At 41.6% G+C, this 15,441-nt stretch overlaps 1 protein-coding gene across 4 annotated transcripts in view; it reads left to right on the forward strand.

Annotated features, from left to right (window-relative positions):
- The window catches only part of ATF6 (activating transcription factor 6), an 82,531-nt gene that overhangs the window by 32,398 nt on the left and 34,692 nt on the right, over positions 1-15,441 (forward strand). For 3 of the 4 annotated variants that reach the window (XM_074832786.1, XM_074832788.1, XM_074832789.1), the window contains exon 14: positions 1,606-1,720. In XM_074832786.1, coding sequence (XP_074688887.1) covers positions 1,606-1,720 — 115 coding nt within the window. The remainder of the gene's footprint in view (positions 1-1,605; positions 1,721-15,441) is intronic. The other variant, XM_074832787.1, reaches the window with a different exon arrangement.

Genomic DNA, 15,441 nt, shown 5'->3' on the forward strand with positions numbered 1-15,441 from the left:
TCATGGAGGAGTCCATAGTGGGTACTCTTAAATGCCCAAAGGAAGTATGGTCTAATACCAGTGGATTACGGGTATCACTTGGAATTTGGGACTGGTGGTAGACTTGTTCCATAGACCCAGGAGAGCTTTGTAAAGGCCCAGTGGTTTCCAAGTGCTTTGGAACAGCTTTCTCCCATGGCTGGATTTAGAATTATAAAAGGCTGGTTTTTAGGTCTAGCTGTATCTTCTTGAGTGTGGGCGAGCAAACGGATCTGTGGGACCTGTTTCAGTTTTCAGGATGTTTTACTGAGCAATGTGTAGGCGTGTTGCCTTTTATCACAGTAGAACTTCAATGCTGAATCTCAGTGGTGGTTTGGTGGGCCTACGTGTTTTTATGAATGAGTAATCAAGCTCAAATTAGCTCTGATCTTTGTTTCCTGTGTGTGAAGGATGTGATCTGATTCCTCGCTTGCATAGTTCTGCTAAAGAGGATATATGCCTGCTCTTGATCCCCCAGGATTTACACCCCCGATCCTGTTAAAGGGTAACTGCCTTGGCAGCTACAGTCCTTCGATTGCAACAGGACTGTATTAGCAGTAAGAGAGGAGATAATGATGGTCTGCTATTGCTAATGCTCAACAAAATCACTTGATGGTAGATTTGTGCCTTGTTTTGGGTGCATAGTTATGTACATTTTAGAAACATACCAAAATAATCCAAGCCAGCAACCATAGTTTAAAATCTGGCTCAGCAGAAGACGGCTTGGGAGGGATAGTCTGATCAGTGTTTTTGCCACAAATACTGCAAACAGACAGTATGCTATTAAAGTGGGAAAGAATTAAAATGACTAGTTGAAGGTCCAGCCAATGGTTTGTGTAAGTACAGCTTTCCAATTTGATTAAATATGTTATTTTTGAATGAGATTGGGGAAGTATACATGATAGCAATATGTGCTGGGAATTTCTTACCTTTCCAAGCTAAACAGTGGATAAGTACCACGATTGTACAATTTGCCAGTGGTTTTGCTTAGACTAGTTTAGACAGTGTCTTTTCCTCATGTCTGATATATATAAGATGAGAATTGTGAAGAAGATGAGTCAGAATTATGTGAATATCTCATTTTTACTCATTTTACATTTATTTGACAGTAAACGAAAAGCTCTGTTTATGCTTACCTTTGCACTTCTTTCAATTTGAGTGGTTTGGATCCTTAGCAGTAAAAAGAATTAAAAAATTATTAAATGTTTTGATTTTTTTATTTCAGAATGACATTTCATTCTAAAATTTGCTAAAATGTATTTCCAGAAGTCATCACAATTTTTCAGACACTTTAGGTTGACTTGAAACTTCTTTTTTTCTGTTGAACTAGCAAGCAGATTTTTGTCAACCTCAAAAGCGTGAATAGAATCAAGCCTGGAAAAGTTTCCTGCAGCAAGACCTTTAAAGCACCTTGAACTTTCAAAAAATACCCAGTAGTTTCACTGTCTTCACTTGTGTTTAAGGTTCCTCATGCTTCTCTCTATGGATGAAGAGCTGCTGTTCTTTTGAAAAGCAGATCTTTAAAGTCATTCTCTTGCTGAAGTTAACTTTGTCTGAAATAATTATATCCCCCCTTCTTCATTTCAGCAGGAACTCAGGGAATGAGCTGCAAGTGTATTATGCCTCTCCAAGGAGCTATCAAGATTTCTTTGAAGCTATTCGCAGAAGGGAAGATACTTTCTACGTGGTGTCATTTCGCAGAGTAAGTGTAGTAGTTGTTCAATACTGGCCTTTTATGTGTATCCATCCATAAGACTGTTTCTAATGCTGAATGCCTCTCCTTGTAACACAAAAGATGACCTAGTCAAGGTTGAAGCTAAATTTGTTTCTTCATAAGTGATACTTCTGTATAACCTTTACGGTAATATGGCCCAATTGTGTTCTTTGCAAAATATGCCCGTCACAGTTAGGAATGGAAAGAGAGCTTTACAGAAAGCATTGTAGTGCCAGGGCAAGACAGCATGAAACTGCATGAACCCTATGGTTAAACATTTATGCATGGTAGCAGACAATAATTGGAATAGTTACCTGCATATTTAATAGGTGTATAAACCTCTTGTGCTTCTGGAAATAAGTGTACCCTGTGCAGAAATTATTTTTGCTAGCTTAATATAATATGATTTCTGTCTTCCCCTAAAACACTTGCATTTGCAGTTTTACGTATTACATATTGCAGCTGTACAGGATGCCGAGCACTGGCACAATTTTTCTGCTGTTTTGTGACTTGTAAGTTGAGACAGACGAGCAATTCTGCTGTCTGTGCTGGGATACAGCATATGCTGGTGCTACAGCTTCGTCAGGCACATCCTCACATCTGCAGCGCAGTTAGTGACAGTGAAAGCGGTTTCAAAATGGAATTCCAGGTGTTTGATGACACTTCGTGTACTGCAAGCCTGAGTGGTGTTGAAGCCAGGACAGCTGCAGCAGTGAGAAGCTGCTTGGGATCTGGTGGTGGAAATTATCAAGGCAAACAGTAGTTGAAATAGCAACTAAGGGGTGGAAGAGTTTATTTCTCCCCTTTCGCAGAGATCTTGATGAGTCCTTTAGACATGTCTATAATGCACATTTGGTCCTGGCCTGAACCTGGGGTCTTCACTTGCTAAGCCTCCTGCCTTGCTATTTTGCAGTCATGGTATTAGATTGTTCTATGCACGCTCTCTCCCAGCCACAGTTTTTCTAGGAGACTGCAACCCTCCAATTGTTTCCTCATCATAGGAGTGTCCTGAGAGGGGTCCCAAGGTGATGGGAGACCAGTAGTTGCAAATACAACAGCTCATCCAGCTACAACCAATTCTGTGTAAGAGCACTCAGATGAGCATAACTAGTTTTAGCAGTTTCTGCATTCTCATAGTTCTACCAATCTGTAGACGCCATATGTACGTAGGTAACACAACCCTGTTCGACCTGATCTACAGTAACTTTCTTAATTTGTGAGATACATGTCTTTAGAAAAGGTTCAGGCAAAGTAAAAATAGTGGTGCCCTTGTTAGGATTAGAGTTTTATGCTGAATAGAAATATGAGGCTCGTTTCCAATCTTGGGATTACTGGATTGTGTCACAAGGCTGGAATTTTGTTATTAAATGTTTGGCATGTTCTGCTGTTCTTTCAGCTAGCAACACAAATATAGCCGACACCAGGCTCCACATATCCTGAAGATGAGTAGAAGGGAGTGGAGAATTGATTATAAAAGTTTTTGTGGAAACTCCAAACAAAAAGCAGAACAATGTTTGTGTAGTTCTTCACTTTTGGCCATTGCTCTAGTCCACCTGAATGCATGTACTGGTACATAGGTTCTGTTTACACTGTCGGATTAATGACCTGGAAGCTGTCAACTCTCATTTCGACTTGCAGAGCTGTCTTTGGAAACAGAGTGTGTCTTGTGCCACAGAATCCCTACTGCTTGGCTCTGCTCTATTACAAGGAGGGGTGTGCAGACTTTTTTAAACCATTTATGAAGTTTATTTGGTAACAAAGCTGTTGGTATTTCTGTTTTATGAATGAAACATCCTCAAATCGAAGGCAGTTTTATGCGTTACCTCATTTATTATTTTAACAGGGCAAACCTGATCTAGTGACAAGCTTTGCCCTGAGGCACTTTTAAATTACTTGCTTGGATTCTTTTGTGAGTGCAGAAGAAAGGACTCCTGCACAGCCCAAGGGGTGCCATCAGCAGGGCCCCAGCCAGGGAGGTGCCCTTTCACCTTATCCTGAGGACTGCTGACTTCATTTTCCTTGGGCCTCGAGATGACAGGTTTTGTTCTCCTGGCTGGCTGTTTGCCATGCAGACACTCCCAAACACTTAATAAACTGTTAAGAGGCATATACAAAAGAACAGGAGCTATCCAGTTAAGAGTGCCAGGGAGTGGATGGTTCTGGTGTTGGTGGTGGTCGTTCTCTGAGTAGGTGGGACTACAGATCTCCAGAGATCCCTTCTACCTGCTGTCTCTGGGATCCTCTTTCCATGTGCTTTCCAGTGTCACATAACCCAGCATCTCTCCTGGGTGCATGTGCTGAAACGTAACACATTTTTTATGTGTTTTCTGCATGTTCTCACTTGCACTGCAGGAGCTGTGCCCTATGTTCCTTGGATTTTCTAGAAAATTACATTTGCTAGGGCTGCCCATGCCTCTCATACAGTAGGACTCAGCTGGGGTTTCTAAAGGTGCAAGGTAGGGAAGCAAAGCTCACATGCAGTGTCACCTTCTGGTGATGCTTGGTACCTGTAAGACTGAATTTCTCATGACCTCATTGATCTCATTTTCTTTCCTTGCCTTGGAAGGCTTGCATGTCTCCATATTTACAGTTGGAGTTTGATTTTTTTGTTTTGTTTTGTTAAGGAGAAGAGAGGAAAATAAAGTAGTATTTGGATCAGCTGAGTCCATACAAAAAGCTGGGCTTTCACTCTGGAGTCTAGAGAAATTAATTTTCTGCTATTGCCAGGGGAATCTGTAATGTCATTTTTCAGCAAGAAGAAATATGTAACTGACAGTGAGTAAAGAATTCTTGAACTGAGGCAGTGTTGTCTCCCAGCTCTGCCAGGCCTCAGCAGCCAACATCCCTTGTAGGCAGGGCTCGTCACCATTTATTTCTTGAGATGTTAACTTGTTAATTTTATTTTTTCTTGCTGCTTAACTTTTAGGAAGCCATTGTTTTCAGCAGTCATTTAGCATTGCAGAAACTGGCACCTGGCAATGTAACAAGATACTCGTTCCTAGTAGTATATATTCACCCGCTGTCCCCAAATGCTCCACCACTCAGAAGCTACATCTTTGCAGCCTGCCTGTAAGTTGGGCTGGTTTGGGTTAGCTCTGGGAGCACGTTCAAAGCCAAAAGCTCTATGTGGTGGGTACCAAGACCAAGTTGCCATGCTTCTGTGAAAAGGGTACAGCAGTTTGAGCTCTGCTGAAGCACATTGGAGTCTCCAGTTGGTGTTGAACCTTCCTTCCATTTTTCTCAGGTTTGAGAGGCAGAATTGAGAGTCTCTTGCTCTGCCAACACCTTTGATTTCTGCCCTGTAACGTCTGTGATAGCAAGTCTGGTTGATCTGTTCTAAAACCCCAGTGGAGCACGGCTGCAAAATTCAAGTTAGTTAGTATAACGTGCTCTGTCAGCAGGGAGATGGACACCGGGCTGCTGCTGCAGTTCTCCTGTAAGCCTGGCACCCAAACAGTTCTCTCAAAGAGCTCACATGTGTTTTGCCATAGAGTATTCAGACCTTGAGATTGTTTCCAGAATTACCTGAATAGCTAACATAATTTGAAAGGTAATTAAGTAAATCATTGGAGAAAACAAATCCATTCCAATTTACTTTGGCCCGTAAATGCTGCTCCAGATCTTTCCACTCCTGTGTGGTTAGGATCAGAGTCCCTGCAACTTGCAGTGATTAAGCAGTAGATTTCCCCATCCTGGAAGATTCTGTCAGTGACCCTTTGATGACATTTCTGCAGGTTTATTAAGGACAGTGACATTTTTTAGGGTAAGAATGTGATTACTGGTCTTAAGGAAATCATGGTTTAAAGTTTGATTTGCTTGGGAAATTTAGAAGGCCGCTGCCATTTCCTCTCACTACTTTCTCTATTTGTTTCAAAGCACAAATGTCTCCTGATATCAAAGTTTGACAATTATATTTAATGCAGTGCACATACAATGTCTTACAGTATATTGTGTAAAAAAAAATAGATATTAAAATGTGATTCTGGTTATTATTTGTTAGAGTGATAGTGATGCTGGCCCTATGGAAATCAGTGGCAAAGCCTTTACCAATTTCAGTAGGCTCAGAATTTCACTTTGTAAATTTCTGCTTCGGTGCTGTGGCACTTAAACCACAGAGCTGCAGGGAAATGTATTATTATGGATGTGAATTTCTGGTCCTACAAGCCAACATCTGCAACGAGCGTTAAGGATTTCTCAAGTTCTGCAAACAAATTTTCACTGAAGCGATTAAACCAAATTTAAATCATAACTTTTGTTCTTTCTTTGTGTGAATGCTTAATGTGCTAGGAATAAAAATACCTAAATTGTGTTTTACTTTTGTTGGTAATAAGCCTGTGCTGTGTTAATTGTATTTGGGATGATATATTACTTTCAGGCAGCAAAAGATAATGATGCCTGGCTTTGACATTCTTGCGTAGCAGTAGTTTGCTGTGCTGCACACACAGTTCTGGCAATAGTTTGAATTTATTCAGAGAGCATGAGTGAGGCAGCTTCCAATTCACTGCACTCTTGATGCCATCTGCATCCTGCAGGCAAAACTGCATTATAAGAAGTCGGCTTCGGATGGTGTTTCATAGCCAGAAATTCAGTCCTAACATATACTTTTCTCCTATTTTGTTACACTTGACAATGGGTGGTTTTTACTGAACATGAAGTTTTCTGTTGTTGACTTTGTTTGTGGATTTCCATGGGCTGGAGTATATAATTTGGCCTTCCGTTGAGATGAAATGCAATTATTAGACTCACATAATCCTGCTGCTCCTAAAGACATGGTAGCTAATTTATATGTTTGAGTCCTGTGGGTTTGCAACTGCTGCAAGTTAACATGCAGATATTTGAAAGATTTTACAAACTCCCGTTCCTCCTTGGGGAACCTGACCTTAGCTATTGAAAGGAAACAATTACTTTATATCAGGATCCTAGAGTTTAAAAATCTTGTACTAGATTGTGTACAGATGCTGAGAATAATTGAGGGTAAGGACATAGTATCCATGATAAAACTGCCTGTTCTTTTACAAGCAGAGGTCACCCTTTAGCCTGTCTTCTCTGTGAGGCCAACCTTTGCCTCCCTGGGAAAATTTGAGAATGCAGACAGTGTGTGTGATTGTGCTTCAGCATGCCCTGAAGCTCAGCGAGCCAGCTTCTGTCAAATTATGGCTGCATTTGATTTTCAAATTTGTAAATCCATTATGAAAACCTCCTGTTTCCATCTAAGTGTCACTAGTGAAAAAGAAGTCTGTCCTGCTGCATTCTTTGTTACACATTCCCTCTTTTCTGGCTAAACTGTGGATTTTCTTCATGTCAGAGAGAATTTTCTTCTCCCAAAGCCCTAAAAACGGTGAAGCAAGCTTTCTTTTTGGCCTTTCTCGAACTGTCATCCCTCCTGGTGTGGAATATATCTGGTAGGTGGGCAGCAGGGTAGAGCTGACTATCAAAGGGACTGGGAGGTGGTGGGAAGAAGGGTTCTTTGTGGTCTCCTGGTTACTCAGCTGGGGAAGATGTTACTTTTGATAGCATCTTAGTGCTGTTCTTGCTTAATCTAAAAACATCCAGAGAGAAATTTAATAATCTAAAATTAAGTCTAAAAATGTGTGTTGGTCTGTAGAGCACAAATGGCCTTACCCTAATCCTGGGATTATCAAAATACACACATACGAGAACGACACAGCTCCACGTTTAAGTAGTAGGAAGTTCAAAAGAAGTTTTTTCAGGTTTGCAGCTAAAGGCCAGCAATTCTTTAAAAAGCATTTCTAACAACGCCTTATAGTATTTTCCAGCAAAGTCTCTGATTGCTTTGTTATTTCTCACTGTTGTTACTCTGCAACTCCTAGAAGTTTTGTTCCTGTGTGAGAACATACTTTCAAAAGTAAAGAAACAGAGGACTATGGGCGTGCTTCAGAGGGGCAGCATCCAGAATGCGTGAAGAAGGAAGAGGAGCCAGGCAATGAGGCATCTTGGATGGGTAGTGAGTAGAAGCCAAAGAGGAGTAGCCAGCAAGTACCAGCTGCAGTGTAGCCTCTTCCGGGCAGCAGCTGTTTGGCTCAGCCAGATGCAAACAGCGGTTAGGAGAGACTGGAACAAGAATGCAAAACGTGTTTCTGAGAAGGGAGGTAATGCCTGTTACGTCAAGTGGGGTTTTGTTTCCTTTGGAAATGTCTGTCCTGTTCCTAGCTCTCCAAGACATTTTGGAAGCAAGGCCTCAGTCACTCTGAATTTTATCTCCTTTGGGTTCCTTTGAACCCCGCTGTCCTCTGAATAAAATTGAGAATGAATGTAGTGTTGAGGACAGATGTATAAGCAGAGCCAGAAAAGTCACTCGAATATGTCTGGCATGGAGCAAAAGATACTCTTGAGTTTTGTGTGTATAGCCTTGGTTTGTTTGTCTTCTGTATGGTTGCTGGAACTTCATGAATCGTATTAATGCTGTCACTGAACTTCTTTCAGCCTTGTATGTCCCAGGCCTAACTAATACTTTGTTATTTTTAAACTAGTATTTGGAAGGACAACATACACTGTAGATAATTACAGTGAAAATAAAACATACTGCAAAAAATGGCTCCAAAACCCAAACTGGTTGCAGACAGACGTGACCAGTAATAGTATACATGTATTTAGAATGTGCTTCATGCTTGACAGACAAAGAGTTGTGGGCAAGAAATAGAGGAAGATTGTTGGGTTTGGAAAGCCTCTGTAAAAGACCCACTGCTTATGAAATTGATGTGGACATAGGCTAGAGAAGTATAATTGGGAAGTGTGGGAGGAAGATGTGGGAATTGTCTCAGTAAAGGAAGTGACAGCAGTATCTCACTTATTAAGAATAGAGAACAGACAATTGCTGACAACAAAGTGAGCAGGAACCCAAATTTATCCACAAACAAGTAATATGCATTCAAGTAGAGCAGGCAGTGGAAGTGGAGCTCTGAAGCAGTTCCTTTCCTTCAGGAAATAACCCAAGTTTAATAATACTTTAATAATGCGAGGTAATAATGCTTTTTTCTTTAGTGATAGCATGGTGTATATTGAAGAAAATTTGGCTCAGATTATTCTGAACAGTTCCTAGAAGGGAATGATGGGCTCTTGCTTACGATCTGTAGCAGTGTTTAATTATGGAATTGATGCTGACTGAGCCGTAACTGTGTGAAGACATAAATGATAGCTTCAGCTCTGGAGCTGCAGTAGCCAGTAAGGCATCGACTTGTGTTCGGTAGGAATGAGCTTCTGCATGAAAGAAATTACCTTCGTGATATTTCGTTTGCCTTGAATGATAGTATACTCAGAGAGCACTTTGAAATAACCATGCTTATTTTCTTAGTTGGACTTCACACTTTCACAGCTTCAGACTACTGATTTTTTTCTGTTCATTTTCAGTTTTTATATCTGACAGCACTAGACAGAGTCTTTATAAAGTAAAAGGTGCAGAATTGAGATGTTCTTGGTTTCATTAGGTAGTGTTTGTGTCCACAATAGAAATCCTACCTTTTAGTGAATGTTAATCATTATAGCATTGCATTTGAGAGTGTTATTTAAAATCTTAGCCACACTTCTAGAGTTAATTCTGGTCAGATGAAGTTATTTGTTTCCAGTTTGAATTAATCCTTTTGCCAGATTTTTAGCTGGACAGCACACAAAGCTTATTTTATGAAGTAAGAGCCCAGGTGCTATTATGAGTGTGTGCAGATTATCAACACCTCCCACTGGACCAAACAGAACACTTGTGGCTTCCAGGTTTTATTTTTAAATCACTTACGCTCCTAGGACGAGAGGTGTGATAAAATTAACTGTACATTTTTATCTTTAAACTGGCTTTGAAACCTGTAACTGGCTTTAAAACTGTTTGAGCGTGGAACAGAAAACTTATTTTCTACTTCTGGGACTCATGGTTGCTTGTGACCTATCTGCCGGGACGGCTAATGGAAAGAGTAGGAGCTGCAGAAATTCACTTGCTTCTCATAAAGGGCTAAGAAATGTTAGGAGACTCTTTGGCACTAAATCTCTCTGTGAATCCTAGAAAGCAGTAGGGCCCTTTCCTCAGAATGCAGTCTTTTTTCTTCACTGTGTTTTACTGCAGTATTGGGATGGGTCTGTTGCAGAAGCGTATGCTCTATGGCTAAACGCTCTTTTAGAGAGCCCTATATAGGTGTGTTCTACCTGTGTCCATAGCATTTTCTCACCAATTTATTCTTTTAGAATATACTTCCATACAAACTCCCGGTAGGGTGGACTTTTGTTTCTGATGATAGCTAAAGTGGAGAGATGGGTCTGAGAATGAGATCATTTTGCTTCATGCCTGGTATGTCTTGCTCCTCACCATGTAGTTGGATGAACTCCAGTTCTGCCAGCATAGTTGATGGAAACTGTCGGGCTTTGGGTCAGTGATTAAGAATTTGGAATATCTTGGGCTAAGCTGAGGGATCTCTCATGTTGGAAACCACTGTTCAGGAAATCCTCTTTGTGTTTTGATTGCAAACGTTAAACTGTGCCTGTGAATAATTCTGGCACTAGAAAATACATCTCAACAAGAGAAGGCAAAGCTGTGGGGGAAGGGCACGTGGGCAACTCGAACAGCATGTGCACCACCAGAGTTAGCAAAGCTCCACTAAGCATTGCATTGTATAAGCAATTATTATTGTTCCTTGGTTTCATGACTGTCCAAAATAAGGTTTGAAGCGTCAGCTACTCAAAGAGAGGTGATATCCAATATGAGGAAAACAGTTTAAGTTGTGCTCAGACTGAGAGCTTGCTCTGCTCCTTCTCTTGATCTAAGTCCAGCCAGGCTTCGGTTTATTAACCAATACTCTCTTCTGAGGCTCTAGAAGTGGACATTCCCAAGCTGTTCCTCATTGATGGTTCCTTCCCTGAAGCCTTAGCCAGTGTGGAGGTTCCTGAGTTGAGTCACTTGTCACCTCTGGGAGGCCCTTGCTTAATCTTCTTTCCAGGAAACCAGCGTGGAGCTCTCCTGCTTTCTAAGAACAGCCCTGAGTGCTCGGACCTGGAGTTTTTCACCAGGATCAGAAACTCAGTAGGTAATCACTGGATAGGTGACTACAGGAAAACAAGGCTGAAAAAGAACCATTTTACTCTCTCAGGTAGTCTGGGACCAGCATCTCCAGTATGGTATCTCCTTGACATCAGGGAAATACACTGTGGGTTTCTTTTTGCTTCTGCTAAACCATCTGTTTTGTATTTGCTTACCAGCTGTAAGCTGTAACTTTCCGTCAGGCAACCAAGGTGCCGCATACAATCTAGGCAAGAGTTTCCTAACTTCTCAAGCTCAGTTTCCGAAGCGCCAACATATAGAAATGTGTACTGAAATGAAACAGGACATAAACGTGCTGTCATCTGGAGAAAAAGGACAGATGCAGCAGTTTTTCTGGTGTAAAATTTTGACAAAAGCAGTTAACTGTGGCTCTAGGAGAATAAGAGAAAAAGTATAAAGAACTACATTTACACAAGCAGAAAGGAACTTTTAGGCTCAGGCTAAACACAGAGGTGATACTACAAATGCTAAAAAAGGAGTGTTAAGCCAGCTGGGTAAACTGTTGCAATGTCATGACAGGATATTTCCATTTCAGTATAGAGTTGGTTAGTATTGGTTTGGTAGGGCAGTCCAGGATGAGGATTGTACCTACAGCTGTGACTTGTCAAAAGGATATAACAAATGCATGTAAAAAGTGTATATGTACTTCAGTCTTGTTATCTTGCACACGTGTGTCTGTAAACAGGAGAGTATGGCTGCAGACCTTGTCAAGGAGAACAGCCTGATGTCCTGTATGTTCTCAAATCATTAGCATTTAATTCCCTACAGCAGTCTTATCCTATCTCTGCTCTCCTGGCAGTTATAATCATCATCGTCTGTTATCCTCCTGTGGATTAGGACCTCTTCACATGGATCAAAACTGACAGCCCTTTTGACTTATATAGTCTCTCCAAATCTTGATAGTTGATTTAAGAATGTACCTATTTGCTTATAAAAGTCACATCCAGTAACTTAATTCTCATAGGAAATAGATGCCTAAGAACAAGTCTGGTCTGGATTAAAAGAAGAAAAATAAACCCAGAACCCTGTACCTTGTCTATGGCACCTTTTGCCTGATTCTGTTTCAAGTCACCTTTATGTGCTTGCAGTGCTTTTTCTGTTCGAAAATGTCCTGACAAAGCCTTGATGCAGCTGCTTTGGCATGTATGAAATTACAGTATTGAATCTGACCCATCAAACGATGCATTGCTGTGCTCCTTGTCTGCGTTTTCCTCCCAGTAACAGCATGTGCAGTTGTTATAGGGCTATGTGTGCTCTTGGTATGCTTATAAACAGATTTCTGTGTGATCAGAGGGAGAGAGGGAAATGATCTGCAGCTTGGGGACTGCCTGGAGTTCACATTGCCTTTGTGCAGGTCAGGGGTAGCTCTGCAGAGCCAGGAGAGGTTCAGAGGGCAAGAGGGAATGGAAATCAAAGGGAGCACATCTACCAGGATGAAGTAGCCTCAGGATCTTGCTCTTCTGTATACCCTCTCATTGAGGGCCTGATCAAGTATTTTCATTGATGGGTTGGGGTAATAGAGAGACTAGAGACTGCACATATTAAATTGATTAATGACAAGCTGAGCGGCCCTCCAGCTGTGTTGGAGGAGAGGGTTAGTAGTTAGTGCCTTCAGGGTGCTCAGTAGCTCTCTGATATTTTGCAGAAATTGTGGTGAGTCCAAGATATTCAATCTTTTTGTGTGGAATTAAAACCACTACAGTAGTAAGAAAAAGAGAGGAGGGTTCCTATGGGAGCATAGTTCAGATTATTTAAAAAGTGCCCATGCAATTGATGCTATCCACATAGTGAAATCTGTTATTTTGCCATAGTATTTGTAGCTTCAGTGTCAAAGAGTACACTGATGTACTTACTTGTCTAAAAACCTTCATGTGTCATTCTTCACATCTTTATTCTATGATTAGAATTCCAGTAGAGCCTTTCTTTGACCTGAAAGTCCCCTCTATTTTGAAATAGTTAGGAAAGCTGGAAACTCCAGTGACTTGGTGAAATGTTGTCAGTGGGGCATTTCATTTTTAAAACCCACATTTATGAAAACACAGTTTCTGTGGTTCTCTGATATGGTTGCATCATACTTTGCAGGATGTTGGCAGTAAATGTTGAAATTAGCTTGAGACTTCTTGTTTCGCAAGCAAAGTGTACATAATTAGAATACTTGAAGGCAAAAACATTTATTGTAGTTCTAGATGTTTAAGTTAGTAGCACATGTTAAGTGAGATTGTGCACAGATAAAGGCAGAGAACTGCACCCATTCATTTCTGTTTGGTATCACTGGCACCATCTCCCTGTACACCAGCGTTTCTAAGTAATCCTTAATGAAGAGGATTTTGTAAAAATCCACTAACAGTCTTGTGCAGTATTGCCATTTTGTTTTTCACTTGCTGACAATTGCGCTCAAACTGCAAATGTTCTCAAAATCGTAGGAATGTTTGCTGGGGGGAACCTCTGCAGGTCTCTAGTCCAAAGCGGAACTATTGTCAGCACTAGATCAGATCAGCTGTGGATTGGTCTAGCCGAGTCTTGGGACCTTCCAAGGATGGGGGACCTACCACCTCTGTGGTGACCCATTGCAGGGCTGCACTGCCTGGCAGGGGAAGAATCTGAACGTCCCAAACCACCGCATGTGGCTGTGGCACCTTGGCCTGTCATCCAGCACTACAGAGTTTGGCTCCGTTGTCTCTGTAACTCCCTTCAGGTAGTTGTGGGTTGCTCCTCGATTGGCCCCCTTGTCTCTTCTTCAGCAGACTGAACCAGCCCAGCTCCCTTCATCTCTCTTCACAGACCATGTGCCCCAGGCCCTGACCATCTTGATAGCCTCTGCTGGCCCCTCTCCAGTTTCCCCACATCCATCTTTGCCTGGAAGAAGCGAAGGGGCCCCAAAACTTCACATGGTATTCCAGCTATGGTCTCACCAATGCTGAACAGAAGGTGACAAAACTTTCCTCAGTGCCCTGGCCACTCTCCCCAAAATTGGCTTAGGTTTGCTTGTTTTGCAGTGTTCCTCTAATACTTCTGTTTTAGTTCCTTAACTTCTTTGCATCTGGGTTTTTTTTCTTAAATAATTTCACAGACTGCTGCTTTACGGACATCACAGATTCTCAAGCACCGCACAAGGCTCCTACTTCACTTAATGGAGGCAGAAAAACTCCTCTCAATTTTTCCCACCTATCCCAAACACCTACCATTGCATGGACTGAATTTCCTTCCGGAGGTGCCTCTCTCCTTCTGTAGATTTTAAAGGGAGCCTAGGCGATTCTGTCAGACAGCTAAAGCTGGAAAAAATTAATCTCACCCTAAGTGGGGAGATGAAAAGCTTCTATTTGCTCAAGCCATTATGTTTTAAATGTGGTTGAGAGCTGGCAAGTACTAATAGAAGAAAACATACTGCTCTCCAGGAAGAGAGACAGGCCCAGCCTGAAAGCTATAGCCTGATGTGTCTTTTGAGTAGCGTGCAAGCAAGCATCCCTCTACATTTTTATCTTCCCAAAGCTGACTTTTCGCTCTCTTTAATCTAATCTGGTGCCTGTGATCTTGCTAATTCAATTGCTGTGGCAGACAGGCAGTTACTCACATGCACAGTCATGAGATGGACAAGGAGTGCGATGTTCCTGCACCAGTTTATACCCCTGTTTATCCTTTATCAGTGAGGCTTCAGACCAGGATCCAATTAAACTACTGTTGTCATAAAACAAAGCTTTTTCTAAGGAAACTGCCATTTTGGTCATGAAAAGTGCATAGTGCTTTGCCTCCATCACGGTGCTGTAAGTTTTGATGGCTTGTATGAGTTCCCACAGCACTGTAATTAAAAAAGAAAAAAAAAAAAAAAAAAAGGCAGTGCTCTCACACTGTTCAAGATTGGATGATTTCTTCTCTTCCTGAGCTACATGAGCAGCTTCCAGGATTTTTTTAGGGTAAAGACCAGTGAGCCAGTTAAACAGTTTACCACCACCAGAAAGGAGAGTTCCTCTTGTCAGTGTTTCTTTGCTTGTCCGTGCTCTTGTCAGATCCGTCCTTGAGCCATTTTATTGTGTTGGCAGAAAAACAGCCTGAAGAGTTCAGGGGGCTCACAGGAGAGTCTGACAGTTGTCAGAGGTTGTCAGGGAAGGTGCGAGGGCTGAGGGAGGGAGCAGGTACACTCCCGCTTCTGGTGGCCATGGGGCTCAGATTGCTCAGCCACCTGTAGGATATGCCCAGTCATTCTCAAGTGCACTTTTGTAAGGAGGGGTTGGGAGTGATTAAGGGAGAATCCTCAGTTTCAGGCATCCAAGATCCTTTTTGCCACCAAGCGTGAGTTGATCTTGTAACTTATTTATGCCTTTTAAAACCGTTTTCCATCAGGTTGTTTTCTTGTTTTGGTTTGAAGTTTTCGGTTTGGGGAAAAAAGCATTAAATGTTTATAGACATTTTTCCCCTTATAAAATGAAGTCTCTTTCTAGAACTGATTTATGTCTTCCTCAGCAACAGTAGAAATTCAAACAGAGCAGGCGCTTGGCCACAAAACTGGACTCAGAATTGATATTTAGAAGTGAAATTTAGCTACAAATGTGAAGAGAAGGAAGTTCATCAAGCTGGGGTAAATATGAGTTATGCAAACCAACAGGCAGAAAATGAAACTTCATCTTCATACTCTGTTGTTTTGACTGAGATTATTAGTAGCAGAGGTGACAACTTC

The sequence above is a fragment of the Strix aluco genome, chromosome 8 (genome assembly GCF_031877795.1).
Source record: "Strix aluco isolate bStrAlu1 chromosome 8, bStrAlu1.hap1, whole genome shotgun sequence".
Lineage (NCBI taxonomy): Eukaryota > Metazoa > Chordata > Aves > Strigiformes > Strigidae > Strix > Strix aluco.